This window comes from Hypomesus nipponensis, chromosome 13 (assembly GCF_054491055.1).
Source record: "Hypomesus nipponensis isolate SF chromosome 13, ASM5449105v1, whole genome shotgun sequence".
NCBI lineage: Eukaryota > Metazoa > Chordata > Actinopteri > Osmeriformes > Osmeridae > Hypomesus > Hypomesus nipponensis.
Genome location: NC_140373.1, coordinates 3,928,211 through 3,953,078, shown reverse-complemented (window position 1 = coordinate 3,953,078; position 24,868 = coordinate 3,928,211). Strand labels below are relative to the sequence as shown.

General features: G+C 44.8%; 1 protein-coding gene across 1 annotated transcript; it reads right to left on the bottom strand.

Annotated features, from left to right (window-relative positions):
- Positions 1-9,150: 9,150 nt before the first annotated feature.
- On the bottom strand, positions 9,151-20,017 carry dusp3a (dual specificity phosphatase 3a). The gene is made up of 3 exons (XM_084670260.1): positions 19,743-20,017; positions 14,317-14,549; positions 9,151-11,756 (listed from the first exon to the last, which is right to left on the bottom strand). Exons 1-3 carry the CDS (start codon positions 19,910-19,912, stop codon positions 11,527-11,529), a joined length of 633 nt encoding a protein of 210 aa, XP_084526386.1. The 5' UTR covers positions 19,913-20,017; the 3' UTR covers positions 9,151-11,526.
- Between the last annotated feature and the right edge of the window lie 4,851 nt (positions 20,018-24,868).

Genomic DNA, 24,868 nt, shown 5'->3' with positions numbered 1-24,868 from the left:
CATTTAGACCTCTCTGGCCTTCTTTAAGGAGCTCCCATGTCTCCAGTGCTGTTTTATCATGATAACAGACCAGGCCTAAATGACAATCAGATGCTCACCAGATTCTGTGATGACTGCCAGCACTGAGAGCGAGAAATACAGACAGAGAGAGAGATTCTTTCAGTGTATGAGAAAAACAATGTCCGAGCCACATAAACAAAGCCTTTTCTCCTCAGGGGGACTGCACAGGTTTGAAATGCATGGTCATTTCCTGTCAAATGCATGGTCATTTCCTGTGAAATGCCCCATAATTAGGGGGCAGTAAAATAAATAAGGTGATATCTGTATGATATGGTTTGCCCAAATTCTGCAGTGTTTACCTCATGCATTGTTTGAAGAACGTCTTTGTCAACAATGGTTAGGGAGAGAATCACCATGCTGCACATATCTGGCACCCATTCCTCTATTCTTGGAGAGGCAATGCTGGCAGAAAATCTTACATTGAACATCTATTGTGGGGTCATTTATAGTTTAAACCAGTGCTCTTAGTAACATTGTAAAAAAACAAAGGCGTATGTTTCATTTTATGTCCTTGACATAACTTTATATTGTGCACATTAAACTTAATCTAAAGAAAACAGAATGAGAAAATAGATGAGAGGAGGATGAGGAAAACAGGGTAAACCTTATCTCTTCTAAAAGCTATATCATATTGTCTGACTAAGATTGAACCTTGTGTCCACAAAAAGAGATAAATGTGTTTGAAGTTTGACTTGGAAGTGCTATGGGATTTTAAATAGGTGTAGTAGCTTGAAAAATGTTTCAATGGGTAACAGCCAAGCTACCTAAGGGAATGAAAAGGTTATCAATTCCCACACGTAGACCTTGGATATGTTTAAAAGTTTGACATCATTCTCCAAGGCTCTGCTTAGTATCATTGTGTATATCTCCAGGACCACTTTTCTTTGCTTTCCAGCAGTGCAGCCACTTGATTTATCAACAGCTCATATATACACAATTCATTCTAAACCACATCTGCACATTGTCACACAATGGAAATGATTTATCAACATACAGTACAATGTTGTATGGCCACAGTCATAAAGTAACACCCTCCACAGTATTAGAGTACATTTCCAATGCAGGAAAAGCCTTTCTGTTTGCTGATTTCAACTGGACAACACTCAAGCTGAAAGTAAACTGAGAATGTACGTGTAACATCAAAAACATGCCAGGGGGGCTCAGATGGCTGAGCAGTTAGGAAAGCGGGCTATTAATCAGAAGGTTGCCAGTTCGATTCCTGGCCATGCCAAATGATGTTGTGTCCTTGGAAAAGGCACTTCACCCTACTTGCCTTGGGGGGTGTCCCTGTACTTACTGTAAGTCGCTCTGGATAAGAGCATCTGCTAAATGACTAAATGTGCATGTAAACATCCAAGACTGCCTGACTGCTGTTTGCAGAATGAGGCTAGAATCTCAGCTAGCCTTTGTCATAACTTAAATTATTACACTTTTACTCATCTATTTTGTTTTTTACAGCATCCTGTGGTACAGCGCTTATACTTCAAACACAATCGAAACTCGGGGCTAATTATGCTTCTCCCACACCCTCCAAACCTGTTCATCAGATCATTTAAATAAACTCAAGAGAGGGTTTAGAGACCACAAGGTCCCTATCCCTTTAACCAAGTCCTCTCCAGACTCAGTAGTACATGCGAGACAGCTGAACAGTGGGAACTGTGGGAACGTCAGCTGTGGTTTGACTGGGCAGGGTTGACAGACCTCACAGGCCACAGTGGGCCATGTGCTAACCAGCCTTTTCTCTCCACATACCCCTCACCGCACGGCCTGCTGCAGGTGCTATTCTTAGCTGCCTGAGTAATTACCCTGGAAATGATTCACTGCCAATGTAGACATTTCTCAATAAGCTCCTTTTCTTTACGTTTTACATTTACATCACGTTTAGTCATTTAGCAGACGCTCTTATCCAGAGCAACTTATGGTAAGTACAGGGACATTCCCCTGAGGCAAGTAGGGTGAAGTGCCTTGCCCAAGGACACAACGTACTGTGGCATGGCTGGGAATTGAACCAGCAACCTTCTGATTACTAGCCCTATCCTGTAACCTCTCAGCCATCTGACTGACTATTATTCGCTGCCTGAGTATGTAACCCTGGTAATGATTCACTGCCAATGTAAACCTTTATCAATGGGCTTCTTTTCTTTACGTTTTACAAGATGCACCTCTCTTGCATGGTGGTAAGTTATGAGGAGGATAGAACAGGTCTGGTTTTTAGACTGACCTGTCACCAAATAACACACAGCTTAGGCAACATGGGAATTGGGAAGGAGAGCTGCACCTTTTGCACATAACAGCCACTGTGTAACCACATGATAAGTACAGTTTGAATGTAATTTTCCCCATTCCAAAAAACAACCTTAATAGCAATACATAAATCCTACATTCTTCATGCACGGTGTGTTTTTCCTGCTAGTCTTTGTGATGCAGCTCTGCTTTGTTGCCATCTAGATTGCTACTTTGGAAACACTTATCAAATGGAGACCAGGTTTACAAAGCAAAACGCGGCAGAGCAACTGCACAGTCATTTCCCCCAGTCTAACCACCCGCATGACTCTTAATGGGTTTGGCATTGTCATTCTCCCTGTGACCCATGTTTGCCATTGATGTTCACTGTCGATGTTCTTCATTAGATGGAAAAACTACAAGACTGTATTCTGTATAGGCCGTAAATAATCTTTGTGTGGTGTTTATTCAACCCTGCATGTGTAGCTTAGCTTGAAGTCTGCGAGAAGGATTGTGGCCATCTGGTTTGTTCGTGCACCTCTCTATGTGTGTGGCTCTGGGTCTATGAGTTTTACAATGGCTGGACATGTTGACATGTAATGTCTGGTGTATGTTGAAGGTATATGTTTGATAGAAGAAGTGTGATGGCAGATGATTTCTATCCTGGTTGATGGGTCAATGCCAGAAAGTGGAAGATTGCAAAATAGTCTTTCAAAACTTTAATTTTTACATTATAGTGGACCCCACCAAGTAATTGGTCATTTCAAACCACATCATTTTGATTTACTGCCAATGTCTGGATTTTGATTTTCTATTAGTTTGTCTATTTACATTTTCTATGAGTACCTATAGTAAGTTAGAAAGTAATTACTTAACATAATTTTGCCTGCAGCAAAGAAAATCTTGTGTGTTCATCATGGTTATTTTAGTGAACTACAATTTCCTACTTCAGATACTCTGACTTGTATGATATCAAATACGTCCATGTGTACGTTGAGGTATTTTCAAAGTATCAGATATTCACCGACAGTGTTTTTGCAAGTGAACACTTGACTCTCCTAAATCCGATTTTTGCGCTAATAGAAAGCACAGCCTAAGCTACTTATTGATGAATTAACAAAATTTAATCTATCTGGGGGAAGGCAGCACATTCTTCAATTGTGTCTCTCCCGGAATACAGTGCAAGGTGTGCTAATTACCCATGAAAGCGCAAACAGCGTCAGCTGCTGAGACAGGCAAGAATTTTCATTAACTCTCCGGGCGCAGACAACATCATTTTCAATAGGTGTTTTAAGAATCTCTCACAAGTTCGTTTTTTATGGGATTAATAAAACAAGATAACAAGCATGTGAAAATAATCTTGAGCCCTGTATCAAATCCAATAAAGTCTAATTATATACAGGGATAATAAAAGGGGTCATGCCACAGCTTGTCACGTAAAGGTAGCTGGTTATCACGCCGGAGACGTTTTTGGGACCACCCACCCAGCAGCTTCCAGAAAAGCCTACCTCTCCAAACCAATACTGACATATTGTGTGAAAACAAATCTGATGCGGGTAGAAGCAGGTTAAACAGAAGTTAGCTGGATTAATTTTGGGTTTCCTTAGATTTGATGTTTTCTTTTCAGCCATGTAGGCTTTCAGGGACCGTTGTCATAACAGCCCGGTAGCATGTAGTAAATGGTCTCGGCGTAAAATGGTCATGGCTGTGCTTGTGATATAACCGCTACATGCTAACAAACGTCCCTTTGGTCATGCTGTAACTTTGAATATTTCTGCTGAGAAGGCTGCCTAAAACAACAGGGCGGAACTTCTCTCTCACACTTGGAAATGTAAAGGCAATGTGAAAACACTGGATCTTAGCTGGCGATGAAGATAAATAGCCTGTTTTGTCATTTTCGTCATGCAGCCTTTCAGAAGCAGGCCTAGCCGAATGTAACCTTGTGATGTTAACAATATCAAGTTATTCAGCCAAGGCCACAATCCAGATGCTTCTGTTGATGGTTCATCCATCAATAGTATATGAAAATGTATTACGTAATGTAGCAAAGTGTAGCAGTGTGTTTAGCGGCATTAGCAGACGTGAGCAGTTTGAACCTAACGTTTTTGTTGAGGGCATGTAGGCCTTGTATAGTGCATGTCTATCAACATCTTCCACATACATGCGTATTTATTGCAGTAGAGCGCAGAAAGCTTTTCATGTGGAGGTTATGTCTGTGGATAATTTGACTTTATCTGCTGTAATATTTAAGCAGTGCCTATGAAGTTACTGCATCCTTCCTGCCAGTCTCTGTATGATTATCTTTTCACTGCATGTCTCCACCACAAATTACATGAAAACAAAGGAGAAAAAATACTGACACACCACATCTAAGATGGAGGTAAAACATTTGTCTCCCTCTTTTGAAGAAAGAAGAACTTTTGTTTTTTTTCTTAGTTGAGGGTCTACCTCTTTTATTTTCCTTAATGCCATTCATATGTTGGATCCGATGAGGTTATTTCCTCCAGGAACACAATGACACTTATTGAGTTACTTGTAGCACTTGTTGGTTTGTTTTTAACTGATTTTTAACTACTTTTACTCGCTGTAAATTATATTATTGTTGCTTGCTTTCCTACAGGTAGCCTACACTCCCACTTTTGAGGTTCATGTTGTTTAATAGGTAATTTGTTTAACTACATGCTCTTATGTTTCTTCCTATTGGCACTTATTTGCTTTTCACAATGTATGCTTCATGTTATGGTTACCCGCAATGTTTTTGGGGCTATCTCGTTGTTTATGATCATTGACCTTTTGTAAAGCTCTCACTTGGAAGTCGCTTAATTAAATGTAAAATGTCACATTAGAGACTCAAAAACCCAGGCATCCTGCAGGAGATTGCGGCGGCCATCTTGCTCCAGTCCTGACATGACGGTTTGTTAATAAACATCAGGCCTGTGTTTGGCGAGGCCCTGCAGGAGCGACAAGGCACTGTAAAACAACAGAGCAGGAGGAGATGAAACGAGCAACACCACCACGGGCACAGGCGCTTGGAAGAGGATCTGAAGGCCATCCATTCCACAGCCCATTCTCTCTCAATATTTCCCAATAATTAGCGCTGCGCCACAGATGTGCATTTCCCTCCTGCCTCCTCCCTCCCTTCCCTCCACCCTGTCCCTTTTTCAGGGATGTGAGAGTGGATTATCAGGACGAGGAGTTAAGGGGAGCATCATGTGCTTTCAATTTGATAAAGTCATTCAAAAAGAGGACTAAGATGAAAGTGGAAAATCCTTACATGGAAAGGACTGTGAGGAATTAACATGATAACTTTTTGCTGTTCGGAGACTGAATTCAGTTGTGAGACTCTCTGTGAACTCTAACATATGGGCTGAACCCAGAATGTTGGTTGAGTATGGGACTTAAACCTCTCTGGTATTTTTGTCTTAAACTTGAGGGGATAAATTAGTCAAAGTGTCAAACGTTTCAAAGACTACTGACACCTTTATTTTGTGAAATTATGTGAAAGGCACTACACCACTGAATCACTTGAAAGATAAGTTTTAACTTCAGAAATTTCAAAAGATAAAGAAATCTAATGCTCTGCTGATTTATGGATAGTGTTCTTTTGATTTGAAAAGAACTACAGTGTCTCTCACATTCCTTTTTGAGACTGTCCTCGAAGCTTCACCTGTGGGCGAGACATGGAGGGACTGTTCTGTGCCTGCTGCAGTTGCTGTCCCTTAGTCAGATTCCTACACATCCTAAACAAGAAAACCACTGCTGTGCATTGCTGAAATAGATGTCACTTCATCACACGCCTATATATACACATATACACACATCGTGTGTATATTTACATAGGCCTATTGTATATATATTTAAATATACACACACAGACATGTATATATAAACAGTATATACCCACAACATGCATACATACACACATACACACACACTTTCAGGTACACATAAACACAAATACAGTACATACACCTCTGTGTACATCCGACACATACTTTAAAGTTCACACACATGTTCACACACACATACACACACACATACCCTGATTCAAGAGATTATGGGTCTGAGAGGGCAGGGAGGAGGCCCCTGCACTCAGGGGTCCACCTGGGACCCTACAGCTGGCCTGCAGTAATTGCATAGCGCAAGGGGCCATGGAGAGAGAGCTGCAGTGTCAGGCCAGTTGACTAGAGCCTTTTCAATGGTCCACCTGACATGGGTGGGACTGTGCATCCCAGAGCCAAGTGTGTGTCTCTTGATGTTGTGAAACCTAAATGAGCATTTACATCAAAATGTGTAGACGTGGGTGTGTATTTGCGCGTAAGAGGACGGAAGATGTAGACTGAGACGGAAAGAGAAGGGGGGGGGAGAGAGAGACCTGCTGAGGTCCTTTGGAGCAGTTTGTCTCCATCTCATGGCCATCAGACACAGCACAGAGGCACACAGGGCGAGGATCTTCAATGCCCAATATTGAAGCTATTCATCAGCCAAGGAAAGGCTAAACAACTTCTCCTTCCTTACTTCCTTGGTTTGCCGAGTGTAAATGTATGGAATACAGTGTGCAGACACTTGAGTGACTCTGAGTTCTTCCCAGACTGGTTTGATCCAGACTCTTCACTTTGGGCCACAGTATATATCTAGTTTTCAAGCTGTCATTCTTTGTTTTCTTGTTGTGGTTTTTTGAAAAAAAAATGATGTTCTGTTTCACAAATGCATTCTTCCACTCTGTTGTAATCAAGGCCCATCTAAACAGACAAGGGGCTTTCAACGGTCTTTGGAAAAATGCTGGGGTAATAGACGACTGTCATGCAAACTACACTGCTGCACAGTAAAATATGAGCCATTCTCATGACTGGGTCTGCTCAGGAAACCAAAGCATTGTGGGATATCGCAATAATGACCATATTAAAACGAGCTACTAAGTTTACAGGTGACTGATGGGGTAGATAGAGTGGAAAACAAAGAAACTGGTGATTTAGCTGTGTCTTTGTTACGTCAAAAGACAAGTCTGTCTGTCTGTCTGTGTGTCTGAATAATACATCAACATACAACAACCACGAATGTCCCAGACAGTAAGCACGCTCTTTCCCAGCTCAGGTTAACATCTTTAGCCATTTATTGTATAACATAAGAAAGAAACACATTTCCAAAGGTAAGAAAAATAACATTGCAAGTTTAAAATCAAGTGCACTTCCACAAACAGTGTAACCTCCTGAGGGTTGCTGTCCCACCCAGTGTGTGAAGTGAATACACAAATCAAAAATAGATCCAATCCATCATCAGTGTAAGGCTTTAGGTGGGATGCTGTGTCATTCCTGTCGTGAAGCGTTTTCCTTCTCCCCCATTTCCCAGCAGTGTGAGAAAGGACCCCACTGGATGAAAACCCAACCCTTCAGCGCGCCATGACAACACGTAACAATGCCCCCACAGAGGTGCATCCTCAGTGACATCACAATACAACATAAATGGAACGTTGGGAGAACGTCCGGTGATGACGTCGACAGGTGGATGGGTAGGCAGTGGAGTCATTTGTGCTCTATCTCCCGCTAGTGCCTAAACAGAGGTGGCACGGTCGTCATGGGAACGTGTTTGACAGCTGACAAGGGTCCATGTGGAGAGTTACGTGAAAGAGGCCTATGTGGGAGGCCTCTATGTTTTTGAAGGTTTTACAAGAATAATAACAAGAGCAGCATTCATTGGCACGGCAAAGAAAGCACTAGCAGAATGGATAGTGACTTCATACAGTTGGGGCATCTGATGCACACAAGTCTTACCCAACATTCAATGTCCTTGTCCAAAACAAACAAACAAACAAAAATGTTTTGCAGCGTATATTACTAGTGGGCTGATGAAAATACCTAGTAACTGTCATCATTGCGTAATATGATTCACAATAGCCACAGTGCATGTAACTTACCCAGTATATAGCATTACACATTACAGGAAGGTCACAATTGACATTCTTGACAATACAGCACATACCAAAAACATAACCACAAGATAATGTGTTTAAACCTTAGTACAACGTATAATTTGGATAACGTTTGGATAACGTTGCAAAAAACATTCCAAAGAACAACATAGTCCTGCCTTATGCACAGTTATTGGTTCACAATACTGACAATGTTTATCAGGTACTGCAGAAAATGTATCTAACAAGGACTCAAAATAGCCATGAAATAATTGACAATTTGTGCAGATCACTGGAATCATGAAAACAGCAGGTGGCAGTATTTCTCAACATATGAGAGGGTGAGCGTACAGATGATGTTGCTCAACAACTCTGTCCCATGATCTTTCACTTCCTGATCACTTGTGTTAATTCAAAGTAACCTTATTTGTGGAAATCAGGTACTGACAAAGTTCCCTGTGAATCACTTCTATGGGTGTAACTGTAGGCAGTTAATGCTTTAAAAGAAATACCCTCATCTTGGACCGTTTGGAAGGTATTATTCATACAAAGGAACAGTAAATCGTAAAAATTCAGTTGTTGCTTTTTGTGTTTCGGTAGGATAATCACTCCTACATTTGACACAAATATTAAAGCAAAATAAACCAGTGTTTTGAGTCTCAAAGCCAGTTTAAAAACATTTAAAAAGACCTATTGAACAGTAGGTTGCAGAGCAGATAGTCTTCTATCGCAATGGTTTGTTGGTGGGATGGTACTGAGTTTGTCCTCTGTGACTTAAGTTGTTAGTTAGAGGGTTATTCAAATTGGGATTACACAGGAACGTTTAATGATAGGTTCAGATTATCCTTTCATTCTCAGATCGACTCTCTGCACAGGACTGCCTTCTGTAGTCTGGTAAAGGGCCAGTGATAGGCGGTTGGGGGGGGGGGGGGGGGGGGGGGCGATGGGATTATGACTGGTGTGCAGAGAACACAGAATAATGGTGAAAGTGAACATCCTTTTCCACCTGCTGTGACTCACAGAATCAATACATTCTACTCACATCTACAATCCAAACCCTATTCTGTGATTACTACAATATTTCGAGTTCTCCTGAAAACTAAGGTCAACACAAACACATGAAAACTGTTCTAGCCCTGATGGACTATACAGCACCAACAGCTGGGAAGGAACGACGGGGGTGGAAGGTGATGTTGACATGAAAGCTGTTTGCCAAGTGTAAAAGTTTGCAATGGCGTATAATATCTAATTACAGAATGATACATAAGGACTAACACATGTACTTACGATACCTACACATTATAGACGCATTGCTGTTACATTCATATATGTCAACACTTAAATATGTATATACAGTACATGTATATATTCATATGTATATAGACACGAAAAGAGGATTAGATAGTGTTGTATGTCACGATGTAACCTAGTTTCTTAGTGTCAGTTTTGTCCTCCGTTGGGAGAAGCGGAGCCGGCTCGTTTTGTGGACGCAGACGAGCCCTCGGGCGTCGTAGCGTGAGCGCTACGAGAACTGACTGGCTGGGGTGAGCTGCACGCACTAGCGCCCTCTTTAGTGCACGCCGTGGAGTCTAAAGTGATCTACGGTGGGTGATGAACTCTCTCCCCTCTCCTCGTTAGTGTGACGGGCGAGGGCTGTCTGATGTTAGGGCTGGCGGCTCAGTTTGAACCTGAAGTCGAGACCCAGGGAGCATCTAAGGGAGGGTTAACGTCTCTTATGAATGTTTGAGGGGCGAACATCCTTGATGTGTTGAAGTCGAGCGAGCTCGTCGGTTTCAACACAAAAGTGCGAGTTCTTTACAGCGCCAACTTTTTACTTACACTAAATGAAGTCCAATCTGAGGTCTACCATAATACAGACTGGACTACTAGCTATTATAGTATGTGTCTATGTAACATACAATACATACATTGTGATGTTTTGGGCATTCTCGTTGATATATCATAAACATAGTGGGATGATTGACATATTGACATATACTCCAATGTACTATTACAGACAAACAGAAAAGCCTTGTCATTCAACCCTGCGTCTGTGTACTAAGCCAGATTCTGTCTGACGTTAGTACACACAGGAACAAGGCAGTGGACGTGAACAGGCCTAAGACAAACGACTGTGACGTTGTTGGACAGTTGGAACGACGGTGGGTGTCACGTGTGTTTGGCAGTGGATAACTGTCTGGCATGACAAGTGCGTCTTTGTGAATGGGGAGATTCCCGTGTAAATGCACTTGATCCGCTAGAAAAAGGGAGAAGGTTGTGGGCTGAGGAAATGAGAAAGGCTGCGTTGCGTTAGCGTGGATTGGGACGGATGCGTGCGCACACACAGGGGAACAAGTATACTGGATTGTGGATTCATTCAGTTTGTGTCTGCAGGGGTGGACAGGTCATCAGAGGCTGGAGTGGCAAAACTCAAGGGGCTGTATTCTCTCTCTCTTCATGGAATGTTTAATCTTCTTTCTTCATATAACATTTTGGCAGCATCTTTTACAGGAATTGCCATGATATCGCTTTGATATCCCTACACGACTTCCTGTGTACTGCCTCCTCCTAATGTCACAGAATATCCCACACTTCCAGGAAGAGCGGGGAAACGTGTGTTTTTATGCTATGACATTATTTGTCACCTCTGACACTGAGGTGCAGGGCAGGGACTGCAGGGCAGTGGGGAAACTATGGAATGGTTACAATCCACTGGGAAATGATAGTTGTGCTATAATCTATGATTTAAACCACATTGTCAACCTCTTTGCTCCAAAAGGGAAGCGTGTAAAAGTAAACTACGCGTGTGGTTAAGGGAATGCTTCACATCTCAGGTCAACGCGGACACTTTGGGGTGTGTTCGGGGTCTACGGGTCCAGTCAGAAGTCTGTCTGTGTGGAATGAGGAGACAGGGAGATAGAACAGGAAGGAGAGGAGAGCATTGAGCCGTGTTTGGACAAGGCTCCAGTATCTCCTTGCCTAACCTCTCCTTCAGTGTGCCAGCAGCTGGATATCAGGCAGAGGTACCCTCACAGATCTGCAGGGACAAGCGATGGTGACAAGGGGGATGGCAGCGTGACAGATGTGTGTAGGGGTCTGTGTGTGTGTGTGTGTGTGGCACAGGAAGAAGAGGAGAGAAGTAGAAGTGTGGGACTGTGAGTGTTTTTAACTTGTAAGTGTGTGTGTAACGTGCGAGTGAGTGTGTGTGTTGCAGTGGTGTGGTGTGTCTGAGTATCTGCTGGTTTGGCTCGGTCAGGTGTCGTTGGCTCTTCCGGGGGCAGCTGAGACCTGTAAAGGCAGAATGGAGGAAGGATTTGTGTCTCTCTCAATCCTTGTCATTTGGTCTTTAACTTCCCGACCTCTCCGTTCAGCTTGCCCTCCTTCGCCAGCTTCTCGTTGAGTTGGCACAGCTGGCGCAGGAAGCCGTCGTTGGGGCCGATCTCTCTCTTGTGCCTCACCGTGGCGACAGCCTGCCTGGCAGACATTCTGTGGCGTAGCATGAGGTACGCGATGACCATGGTCGGCGAGCGGCTGTAGCCTTCTCGACAGTGGACGTACACCTTCCCTGTTGGGGCAAAGATGAAGACAGAACTAAGGCTCATTTCTTCCCAATAGAAGGTTCCTACCATAGCTCCTGTCTTTCATTGTTCCCCACTTACAAGTAGAGGCAGTAAGATTCGACTATCCTGCTTCCACCTTTGAAGTCATTCGTGGTCTTCAATGAAGGAAGCCATTTTACATGGCTGGGGTCTTAGGGAGGAGACTGAAGGAGAGGGAAGGAGGGGGGGGATTCCAGTAGGGAAGGAGGGCTCTGGAACATATGCTCAGTCCAAACCTGCCTAGCGAAGCATCTCCCCAGCCAGGAGATGCTAATCAAAGGCCTGAATGACCTCTACGACAGACATGGCAATGTCAACCATGTACACTGCACCTAAACAACGCCCTACTTTTAGAGCCGCGCATGTGCGTGTCGTTGCTGTGAGACTATGTCTCCTTGTGAGTGTGTGAACTCTCCCATATTGTTTATGTATCGTGTGTGTGTGTGTCTGTGTGTGTCTAACCCCAACCCTAACCTGTCTTACTCATACATTCATTATCGACCTGAACATGCCCCGGGAGACCTTCATGTTGCCAACTTCTCACCGTGGAGGAGATGTGCTCACCGTCAGGTCAGATCTGCCGACTCTGCAGCAAGCTTGAAACCCGATGCCACTCCTCTCCCCATTACTCCTATCCACCCCCACACTCCTCCTCCCTCCCTCCCTCCCTCCCTCCCTCCCTCCCTCCCTCCCTCCCTCCCTCCCTCCCTCCCTCCCTCCCTCCCTCCCTCCCTCCCTCCCTCCCTCCCTCCCTCCCTCCCTCCCTCCCTCCCTCCCTCCCTCCCTCTTCCTTGTCTACTACTCTCTGCCTCTCCTTCCCTCCTCTCCTCTTCCTCCTTTCCCCCTCTCATCCCCCTTCCTTTCCCCTCCCTGCTCCCCTCTCCTCTATCCACTCCTCCTCTCCTCTCTCTGCTATGTTCAGTCCAGGCACTGTACTCTGCCATCGAGGTGACCTCTTCGATACCCAATCACCAAGTGTCTTCCTGCAGATCGATGCAGAGCCCACTGTATCTTCCTGGTAGATCCTCCCAGACTGCAGCTCCCGCACATCAGTCAGACACATTCAAATCCCCTCTCACTCATCCACACACACCCACTCACACACTCACTCACACACACACTCACACACACACACACACACACACCCACTCACTCATCCACGCACACACCCACACCCTCACACACCCATACACTCCCCCACTCACTCCCTCCTTATCTCTTCATTCTTCCTCTCCTTCTTTATTCTCTCTCTCTGTCCCTCCCCTTCCCATCCCCTTCTCTCAACCCCCGACGACTGGTGACCTTTTCCTCTGCTCTGGAGGAGGGGGTCCTGAAATGTCAGGGGCAGCTTGTTGACGTGTTCTAGGAGGACGCACTGGGAGGGCGCTGATGCAGTGCCAGGAGCTTCTCAGGAAAGATGAGTGTCCTCCCTGTAGCCAGCTGCAGACGTTGCTGCTGATTTACCGCAAAGCCGGGCCGTCGTGGCCAAATTGGTTGGGAATTAAGATGCTTTATAATTGCTCCTCAGTGTCAAAGATGACATTAAATCCATGCCATAAAACACAGAGTTCAAGGCACCAATTAAATGCATCGCCTGGGTGTGTCAAAACTAGGAGGACGTTTTGGGAGGTGGGTTCCTCGTGCTCGGCCGAGGAGATAGACAAGTTTTGTTATTCTGCTGGGGGTGGAGAGAGGGGTGGGGGTGCTGTCTGGAGGCTTGTGAGGAGTTATAGTGTTTTGGCAAAGGTGGGAAAAGTTTTCTCCTCCCCGAAAACTCCCTTTAGTCACTTGAAACTGTCCTATTCATTTAGCCCATACGCTGAACATTGTCGCAAATGAAAATTTCTGTCACTTTATAAAGCAAACGTTGGGACGTGTCTGATTTGAACCAACGAGGCGTCTTATCTGAGGCAACGTTCTGACAAGAGACCTGAGACGGAGATCTGACAGTAGAATGTGGAGCAGGGCTCAGGAGTGAGTCAGATTTAGCCTGAGACGCTGCCATATTCAGGTCTAACTCTTCCTGTTTGGTATCTTCAGCCGGAGGAACGATGACATGGCGATTGCATCACTAAAGCATGTCTTGTGTCTTGCGCCCTGAAGGAACCGGCTCCCTCCAGCACACCCTTTTTGTTGTGAGTCAGAAAAGGAGCTTTTTAATGTTTGAATACCCTCAGTGTCACTCCATCTTTCATGACTGCTATGTGTACTAACACAGTATCACACTGTACTTTTCAAACACTGCAAATCAGACTGACCAAATAAAGACTGACTGCAAGGAAAATCTAAATCGTTCGTCCATTCAACTCGAGTTAGTTCCAGTTACTCTGCATGATCATTCAATTCGTTCAATTAAAGGCCCTTGAATTTATCATTGGGGGAACTGGACCCAAGACTCATCACTCTGCTGGATTAAAAGTCAGCACACCTTGTATCCCTCTGAGACTTTGGGTGAAGGTTTAAGAGGTCAGGAACAACGTGTGGTCAGACCTCTGAGTCCTCGTCACGGGGAGACGTCCCACTCACCTTTTCCGTTATTGTGCGCCAGGGCCTTCTCGATAAAGTCCGCCCCCTCCTCGAAGAAGGCGCAGAGGTTGAACTGTTCCGTGTCGTTGGCCTTGATGCCGTGGTAGGTGATGCCCGTGCCGGAGTAGAACCCTGCGCTGGTGTTGACGTGCATGAAGGAGTTTCCCTCCGCCGAGTTCAGGATGTGAGTCACCCCGAGTTTCTGCAGGCGCATCACATTCTGGGCTACAAACCTGTGGACGCACACCGAGGAGGCACATTAACCTGGGATACAAGTTCAGCCAGTCAGACGCACAGAACGACACTCTGTGGACCCTGTGCTAAGACATCGATGTTGATAGAAATCACAATGATGTACACCTGCAGGTGCCTGCTTGTAGTGTGGAAAAGTCAAATCGATGGGATGACGGAAAAAGGTTGGTATTTTGACAAGAAACCATCATTTTCAATAAGACGCTCCAAAAAGAGGTCTAGGGGACCGCAGGTTTGAGGAAAACCCCCATGACTTGGAACCAGACCAGAAGATACAAGTTGTCCAGCTGACACTGTGCCCACCAGAACCCTGGAAGACCTTTACACTGTCTTGTCAGAGCCCATAGCTTTAACTCCCCATCTTCCAATCTGCCAGGACAATTCGTTTTTTTGTGCTTTAAAATCTTTGAACCCAATCCAACCCCCAACCCTCGCCCTTCAAGACCCAGACCACTTTCTGTGGCAGCTTGGCCTGGCTCTGCCATGCCTGGTTGGAGGATGACGGAGATGATGGGGAGAAATAGTGGAACTGCATCGAGACAAGAGGAGATGTCTGGCCATGTCGGCGTGGCCCCAAGGGGACAGGGCAGGATTCAAAGCAAAAACAGACACACCAAGGAGACGGTTGGCTGGCAGCCAGGGGACCTGACGGAGAGCCATGGGTGTCCTGCTTGATGCCCGAAATAGGGCTCTGATAACAAGAGGGGGGGGGGGGGGGTGGAGAGATGCGAGGGGAGAAAGTAACAAGGATTGTAAAAGAATAGGATCCTATGAGAAGCTAAGAATGTGTTTTGATCTAAGGGGATTAGACAGAGAGAGATGTACAGTATGTGAGAGGGCCAGACAGAGTGGTGGGCAGAGAGGAAGACAGAGGAAGAGCTCTACTCTCTCCACATACAGTCAACTCCTGTTGACTTATACTGAACATTGTACCAAACCACCATTACACTCCACTCCAGCACATTGCCTACATCCTCATATCAACTTCCCTGAAAGAATCAATCTGATCCTCCCCCTCTTCGTTTGACCTACCCAAGAGTACTAACATACACTTATTGTTACAAACACTCTACGTCCATAGCCATGTAGTGCACAGGGGCTTGAGGTCAAGGAGGGCATGAGTTATGTGAGATATCCCATGGTGCAGGCCATGTCAGACTCCAGAGGCTGGGCTGACTGACCCAGTCAGGGTCTCTAGGGAGGATGAGGGGGGGGAAGGATGGGGGGGAGGACGAGGGGGGGGGGGGACGAGGGGGGAGGACGAGGGGGCGGAGGACGAGGGGGCGAGGACGAGGGGGGAGGACGAGGGGGGAGGATGAGGGGGGGAGGACGAGGGGGGGAAGGATGGGGGGGGAGGATGAGGGGGGAAGGACGGGGGGAGGATGAGGGGGGGAGGATGAGGGGGGAGGATGAGGGGGGAGAGACGAGGGGGAGAGGGGGAGGGGGCGAGGACGAGGGGGCGAGGACGAGGGGGGGCACTCCGCCCACGCTGGCTGACTAATAAAGATGAAGTCTGCCACCATTTTGCTTTACGACAGCATGATGAGGCCGCCCATCTGTCTCCATGTCTGCCTGCCCCTGGGGCCAAGGCTCCTGAGGTGATGCAGCCTGAGCCTGGTGATGGGCTCTGGACATGCGCTCACATTAGCTCTCACACACCCATAACTCACACACACACACACTTGTCTTTCCTCTCTCTGTTTCTCTCCCTACCTCTCTCTCTCCGTCTCTCTCTCTGTCCCTCCCTCTCCCTCTCTCTGTCCCTCTATGTTTCTCTCTCTCTCCCTGTCTCTTTCTGTCTCTCTCTCCCTGTCTTTCTCTCTCCTTATCTCTCTCTCTCCCCATCTCTCTCTCTGCCCGTCTCTATCCCTGTCTCTCTCTCTCCCCGTCTCTCTCTCCGTCTCTCTCTCACTGTCTCTCTCTCTCCCCGTCTCTCTCTCCCTGTCTCTCTGTCTCCCCGTCTCTCTCTCTCTCCCCGTCTCTCTCTCCGTCTCTCTCTCTCCCCATCTCTCTCTCACTGTCTCTCTCTCTCCCCGTCTCTCTCTCCCTGTCTCTCTCTCTCCCCGTCTCTCTCTCCCTGTCTCTCTCTCTCCCCGTCTCTCTCTCTCTCCCCGTCTCTCTCTCCCTGTCTCTCTGTCTCCCCGTCTCTCTCTCTCTCTCCCCATCTCTCTGTCCCTCTCTCTGCCCCCCTGTGATGCTCCGGCCTGCCAGAGCCACAGCAGATTGCGGTCATATTTCTCCTGCAATGACAATGACTCACTGAGTGTTATGTGTCACTTTGAGCATGTGTGCATGATTATGTTGTTGACTGTGTGACTACGCAGGTCTGTCGACATGGTCTGACACACATTCAGCGTGTACAGGGAAAACACATCAGTTTGTAAGTCGGTTTGCTTGTTGTCTGCTTGCCAAACACCCACCCACAAAGCAAAGTACGGGTGTCAGTGTGTTTGTGTAGTTGTTTGTGTGTAGGCGTTTGTGTGTTTGTATGTGTTGGGATTGAGGTTGAACTCGCTCCCTTCTTACCTGTCCTGTCCTCCTCTCCTTGCTGTGATCTCTACAGTCCCCTGCCATACATTATTAATGCCAGCCCCACAAAGAGCAAAAGTGTGCAGTCAACCACAGGTCTAGCCAGCGCTTAGCAGAGCGATACTGTACTGTACGTCTGCTGGAAAAACAACCCCTAATGACTGGGGAAGTGACTTCCGCCTTAAAAGAATGCTTTTAGATGCAGGCCTGTTCTTTAATAAAAGCATTTTAGCACGGCTTTCATCATAGATTCCATCAACATTGAATTCCATTGAAGGTGCTGCTTTCGTCGATGGAATCTATGATGTAAGCCTTGCTAAAATGCTTTTGACATGCAAGGACAGAAAACAAACTTCAGCAGATATTAGCACCGCTGAAAACAAACTTCAGCAGTGCAAATATCTGTTAAAGTTTTATTTCTGTCCTTTGGCTGAGATTTGGCATTGGCTGAGATTTTCCTAGGGAACCTTTCCATATACAGCATTGATACGCTGGCCATTGGAAAACCCATTCTGTTTGTATCTAGGTCTTTGTGTCCCTGTCCTATATGTTCAATGACAATTTGTAGCATATGGGCACTAACCCATTTGTTGTGGACAGACAGTGGTTTCATACATCGGGACAATACTGAACAAGGGCAACACTGGATCTAAACCGCCATGTCTCCTTCCTCTGGTCCCAGAGGAGAAGAGAGTGGTCAGATTAGCGTGCAGAGCTTGATCAATAGTGAATCCATATACCGCCCATCTCCCTCTGCTCTGACATCACCTCCTGTGAGACGGCATGCACAATATGGTGCAAAAGATCTTTGCAGACATTTGTAACAACAGGTCAAAGGCACCACGGGATGTGACCGTGTGTCAGGAACTACTGGGGCAGGAAATACCGGGGCTCGATGTGGATCAATGTTCTCTATCAGACAAACCTTTATAACAGAAACCTGGAGTATTTCACGTTTCTCATTTTCAACAACAAGCAACTGCCTGGAGAACCTGAACTCCCAATGACGACATCTCAGTAAGCAGAGCAGAGCCGAAGGAGAGTCAACAGCAACAGTCTTCGACTTGGCTCAGAAGAGTGGCATATTCAAATTGATTTTGTTGTAGCACAGAGTTAATGTGCTTGCTTTCTGTCCTGCTCACCACTGTACAGATCTCTTAGCTTTGTCTGGAGCCAAGTGATGGATTAGGCAGAAATGCTTTCCGTTCATGGCTCCTTATATGGGAAATACTGACAGGTAGACAGGTAGTCTACAGTCTGTGCGATATGGTACTATACTGTAATGTACATCTACTTCTGAGATGAAAGAAAATGATATACTTTAATCATCACATCGGCAAAGTGGGTTCTTGTCACTTGGTAAACTCCCCAATGTTACAGTAAGTTCAATTTGCATTGAGGCTTAATGTGATGGATATGTTTATGAAATAAACCTCTTTACATGCAAACCACACCTCTCCCACACTATCAGCATACAGTGCAGCAATACCAAGAACTGACCTTACCGGAATGTGGACCGTAAATTCCGGGTGAGTCGGCATGTTCATTGCATAGCCTATAGTACCCAGTCAACCACCTCAGATATATAGGTTGGGGGAATACCATAAGACAGTTTGCCTAAGCCCACTAGACTCCTTTAATTGGGTGTATGCGTGAGTGCATGTGTGTGTGCGTGTGTACGTGCGTTTGTTTCAGCAATATTTGGGTTGTGTCTTGTGTTCCTTCTATTCAAACACAATAAAAGTGACTAACACCAATCACTATAAATATGTTCAATTGTTTTGTCTTAAGTTGTTCTATTTGCATTCGTGTTTGTATTGTTTAACAAAACTAACACAAGGAGAATGAACAGTAACAACATTTACTACATATTAATGTAGAAAATTCCTCAAGATCCATTTTAATCAATCGCAGCCAGGCTGCAACTTATTACTGGTGAACCTTGCACATGCGGTTCTGATTATTTTACTCAATTGATTTATAGGCGTACTCACGTCACATCTCGTTTTCCGTAAATCCTGATACTGTAGCCTAAAAGAATGGGTGGCGCTGAATAAAACGGATGAGAGAAGATGGCTCAGATAATGACCTATGGAGTCGTTTCATTGTGGAAAAATGGGTCTTAGCATCGCCCTTCAGATTCGAGCATCAGCGTGCGGCAGCATCAATTTTGACTCGCGCGTCTATTTTTCTTTTCGTTTCGAAGCCACAACACAAATGCCCACGTATTCCAAATTATAGGTTATATTTTACAAATAATCTATCGATGTAGGCTATAATACTCCACTAATAATACTAATATTATACTTAATTATAGTCAATCGTGCCTATAAATATCCTGAAACACTTTTCATTGAGGAGTACAGGTGCAGGGTGTCTCGGGTGAAATATGGAAATAGGTAGCGTACAGCCACTTGTTTTGGCAGACAATGAGGCTAAGGGATTGTTATTTTGAGAAAAATAAATAACAGGAAAGACACTACAACATTTAAAAAACAAATGTTGTCTTCGTCCCTGAACATATGTCCTGTATTACGATAAAGTAGCATACCTGTTCATGTCATCTGATGGACATGGGGGCTGTTTGGAGGGAAAAAATAGAGAGAAACCCATATTTGAATTTGGTTACAGACAAAATGACTTACGCGTTACCAACGTATATTCTGGGGAAGACCTCGTTGAAATGTTGTGTTGGTAAACTGTAAAATCCACTGCCATTCGACAGAAGCTCGTTCAGTTGTTGCACAGTAACCTCGTTGTCTGGTATGGTGACTTCAGCTGGTGGTTGTTTTGCCGGGCTCTGGTGTTTCTTCATGGTTCCAGGCTGTCTCTTCGTATCGGCGAACAAACAAGTGTCAGATTACTGCCAGAGCACGAGTCGTGTCAATTTCTGATTTTGCAGCATTTTATTCTCACTTGAGTCGTGTGGTGTCCAAGCTATCTGAAACGCACGCTCCCTCCCTCCCTCCCTCCCTCCCTCCCTCCCTCCCTCTCTCTCTCTCTCTCTCTCTCCCTCTCTCTCTCTCGCTCGCTCGCTCGCAGACACACCCCAACTCGCCCACCGCCGGTCAGACGCCCTGGAGATAGGAATTGGCGGAGGACAGCGACACGTACGCGGGTACAAGGGTTGCTACCAAGGACCGATCAACAAAGCAGAGAGGGCGCCATTAGAAAGACCGCTCAATTACGTTTGTTTTGTGGTACGATAACGAAGTCGGCTACATTTCAGTCTTCCTTCTACCAGACTGAAACCGATGCCTATGGAACAGGTATGCTCTGGATACAAAACTGCTGGCCAAAATGTCTCTCAGTGGCATCTCTATCTTATGTTAAATATTGGGTATCAACCGTCAGTCAACGGTTAACATCATATTAAAATACAGAGATATCAAGTTATATAGACCCATTTAACACACTTCATGAAAACCTTGTTAGGTTTGTAATTTATTCGCTTTTTTTTGCTCTCCAAAAGACAACAAGTGGATTTGACGAAGCAAAGTAATATTTAAAGCCATACTGCATACAATCTGCAGACTTTTATCAAAGCCGTAATACTTACCACTTAAAGTTATGAAACCTTTAGTCACATCTGTATATTCTTGCAAAATTTGAGGATTATATACAATTTGGTCATACACATTTGCCTATAGAACTACATTGACCACAGATTCTACAGTACATTCATATAGCCTAGTTTACATGGCATTAAGTGGTCAAGCAATGACTGGAGAATTTAAATGAGATTTATTGTAGCCTTTCGTTGACTTAACAGCTAGCCAACAAATACATTGTTTATTTTCCAACGAATGAGATTGTTTATTTTCCAACCAAACGTTTTACCAAGAAACTCACCCTTGGTTTATGTGGCCTCACAGTAGCATCAACAGTCATAGCATCCCCTATTGTTGTTACAGGTGTATGAGGAATCGAATTGTGCCCTTTTGCTTAGTGTAGTTAGATATCTAACCACTGGGGGCAGTGTAGGGTGTTCAGTGGAGATACTGGATGTCTTGCTATCATCACCCTACATTTACCCCTCTAACCAACATTTCTTAATATAATGTGATATAAGACGTTTTGATTCAGTACAGAATTATATCAGGATTGAAATTCCTAGAATATGATACATTCGTTGTGTGACAACAATTCTTATTCAGTTCAAATTTGGTAACAGACTAAATATCCCGGTGTTTCAGCTAAATCTCAACCATTCAACATCACCACAAGATGGAGCCACAACACAATCCCTCTATCATTGCTTTCAAATCGATTACTATTATATTCTATATCAACTATATTATTATAATTCTTGTATATTACTATAATTATCTTGGTTAAATATATTAGTTGTTTGGTCCTACTCATATACTACTCATTTGGCATTTTAACAAAGTACCCTGGTCCAATCAGAATGTAATCAGAGATGGTGGTAGGAAACTGGCATCGTCAGCTTGGACGCCTAGCAACAGGTCAGCCAACCCTTGCCTTTAGCAGCATGGTTTGGCTACATAATGGCCATGTTTCCCAGATTCGTTAAGAAGCTCTTAACGCTAAGAGCTTCTTAGGAGCGTTCTAAGAACGCTAAGAGCTCTTAGAACGCTCCTAAGAAGCTGTTAGCTTCTATATCTGTGTCCTTCAAACACCTGAACACATTGTGTTTCTCATCACACTTGAAGGCAGAGGCCAGTTATCATTTCTCAGTTTCCATGGCAATTACAGAAAAATGCAGAGCAGTGCTATGAAGACAGACTTCACACAAAAATGAATTCCAATATTGTGGACAACAGGCCTACACCAGACATGTTTGTTAGTGTGTGTGTTTGTACATGTTTGTGTGCATGCTTGTCTTAATCTGTGCAGATTTCCATTTTGACTTTAATCTGAGTGAGGAATGATAAGGGAGGTTTGAGGCCCATCTGGCTGTCACAATGCAGGCAGACTGCTGATTTAGGGGCTTCTTTATTGACTCTTTCATCCAGGTCATGCAACACGCCGGCCTCATGATTGGAGAACCACCACCTGGTCCCAGCCTATAAATCCAAAGCTAAATCAGAGGCCAAGCTGAACAATAAAAATTGGAAATGTGATCAGGGAATTGACTTGAAGTGGCCTCTTCCTTCTCTATAAACACATGTGGTGTGGCCCTTTCTCTTCAGTATAAACAGACGTAATAGACGCGCTTTGGCATAAACAAATACAATATGGTTTTTAATATCTAGATGAAGCCTGACTGACCTGACCTCCTTGCTCAAAGGAGCATGTACACAGCTGAAATCTGAGCATAGGGTGTCCAGGTAACCCCATACCCTCCTTAGTCCCCTAAAATCTAATCTCCCTGTTTTTTTCCTCTTTTTTTCTCCTTCTCTTTTTCATCCATGGATTCCTGTTCTTTCTTTGTCCTTCACGTGTCATTGAGGTGGTTGTGCTGGGCGAGGACGTGTCATTGGTGCCCATGATGAAGCAGGAGCTTTCCCAGGGGCCGTGGTGTGACTTCTCCACACAGCAGAGTTCCTTCAGGGGGGAGGGGGTGGGGGGAGGAGGGGCAGGAGGTGGGGCAACATGGATCCCAGTGCATTTTGATTTGATAAAGCGTGAACTTTACCCCAGACAAGACACATCAGTAGCACAAGTCAGTGTGTTTGGTGATACGTCCTTTAACAATGGCATTCTAAACGGACACATATACTTCTGTAGGTAAAAAGGTAAAAAGGTAAAAATTAAACATCCAACAATCCATTGTTTAACATGTATTTATTTGGTTGATACCTAAGCATGGGCAGCATCGGGGTTAATCATGTAACATATCAGAAGTAATACCTCTCCTTTTTTATCAATGAGTGGGATGAATCCTATTTTCCTCTCAATCGTTTCCTCATTAAAAGGGGGAGAGGCCGACTTTACTGCTGTGGACTTACCAGTAGGGGGTGCTCTCTTCCCATGGGGTTCGCTTCCAGGACCCAACGTCCCAATGCAACACTTGACTGTGAGGAGCACTGGGTACAATTATCCAGATGGTCTCAGTGTGCGCTGTGCCCTGTCATTACATGCAGCCTCTGTGTGGTTATTCTATTGTAATGCATATGAGCGCTGGGTGCATTCTATAGCCCATTCTCCCATTCATGCAACATTCTGAGAATCTTCATCAATCTGAATCATTTGATCTCACAGTGCGCCACAGAGTAGTCTTGCTTTTGTTTGTCTAATGCCATAAGGGACATTCAGGGTTATTTATCGATAGCTGAACAAGGATGAAATGTGATTGCACAACCATCTGCTTGTTCGGTCTTCTTGAATACCATGGTGATGGAAAAATGCAATGTTGTACCTCTGTACAAGGAAAAAGAATAACAATAAATGCTGGTCTTAAGTTTGGAGAGTGACCTTGTTATCGTATCATGAGCAGTATTTGCTCATATCATGGTATCATGAGCAGTATTTGCAAAAATGTGTGTGTTTATTAGTGTGTGTCTCTGCGGAGATGTGTGTTTGTGTTAGTGTGTTTGTGCACGTGTGTGTAGTTGTTGATACTGAGGGATGAGACTGACTTACGGTGACCTCTCCACCTCTCTTCTGGGTGGGCAGACTGCGGCTGCATTCATCTTAGCGTTGAAGAATGAGGTCAGGACCTCTGGTGTTAGACTCTCAGGTCCACTTCGGTTTAGGTGCCTGCTTCTGATGCAACAGACTTTTGTCGGGAACTACAACTGCTAAACTTGAGTTGTTCAGATGGGGGACGGGGGATGGGGGGGACGTCGAATTTTAGGCTCTGTTGTTTTCTTTTTGTACAGACAGGCTATGTTAAAGTTCTCCCTCAAGGATAAATCAAAAGGCACGACTCACCAGGAGGGACTGCACCAGCGTTGTTTTTCTGCCTCCCTGTCTGCTAACGGCCTGCCTGTCTGTCTGCTAACGGCCTGCCTGTCTGTCTGCTAACGGCCTGTCTGTCTGTCTGCTAACGGCCTGCCTGTCTGTCTTCTTAACCCCTTGAACAGGAGCTGCCCCCAGACTGGACCGGTAAATACCTTGATATGGTTCAAATCAGTTCTCCCAAATTAAAATAAATGCTTCTTCAGTTGGTAGAAGGCAGTCAGTGTAGTTCTGTCTGTACTACTAAGTCTGAGTCATCATAATAGGAACCGGTCATTGAATTTTTCTGAAAAATGGACATCATTTAGCTTTTACAGTATTCACCCACATATATAAGAGCTGACTAAGCACCATATTATCCTTGTTTCCTTATTCTCTGCAAAAAGCTAAATTATTCACATCAAATCCAGGCACATATGCATTATTTACTGGAACTCTCTACATCCTGCAGACTTGGCAGAAGTTATAGCTACCTTCCACCTCGTCTTGGGCAAATTCCACATTCGCTAAACGTTCACTTTTTTATATTATAGAAAACAAGGTTATGTGTAAACTGTGGTCAATATATAACTTTCAGGTATCTGTGTATGAACAGATTAGATGACTCAATTTAGAGCTTTAGCTATTGACATCTGGGTAAACAGATAGTGCTCCAAAGACAACAGAACAAATAGGTCTAAATGTCATTAAGCAAATTGGCATGTTTGTGAAACGGATTTCGTCCATTTTCTGCAATGCAATTTACAACCAGTGTCGTTTGGGCCAACAATGGCCTTGTTTTCCAAGTCTGATTAGGACTAATGTTATTTCAGCCAGTTGGTGGTTATCTCTATACCCTGGTATTGCCTAAATCCTCTGTATGTGAGTTGTCAAATATTGACCTCAACAATAGGCTAGTAACAGA

What these genes read in the sequence shown, in the direction of transcription:
- dusp3a (XM_084670260.1), bottom strand. Translation starts at nt 19,912, where the DNA reads ATGAAGAAACACCAGAGCCCGGCAAAACAACCACCAGCTGAAGTCACC. An exon ending in AGAATATACGTTGGTAACGC is followed by an intron (nt 14,550 to 19,742) that starts GTAAGTCATTTT and finishes GTGCGTCCACAG; the next exon opens with GTTTGTAGCCCAGAATGTGA. An exon ending in GGCGCACAATAACGGAAAAG is followed by an intron (nt 11,757 to 14,316) that starts GTGAGTGGGACG and finishes TTGCCCCAACAG; the next exon opens with GGAAGGTGTACGTCCACTGT.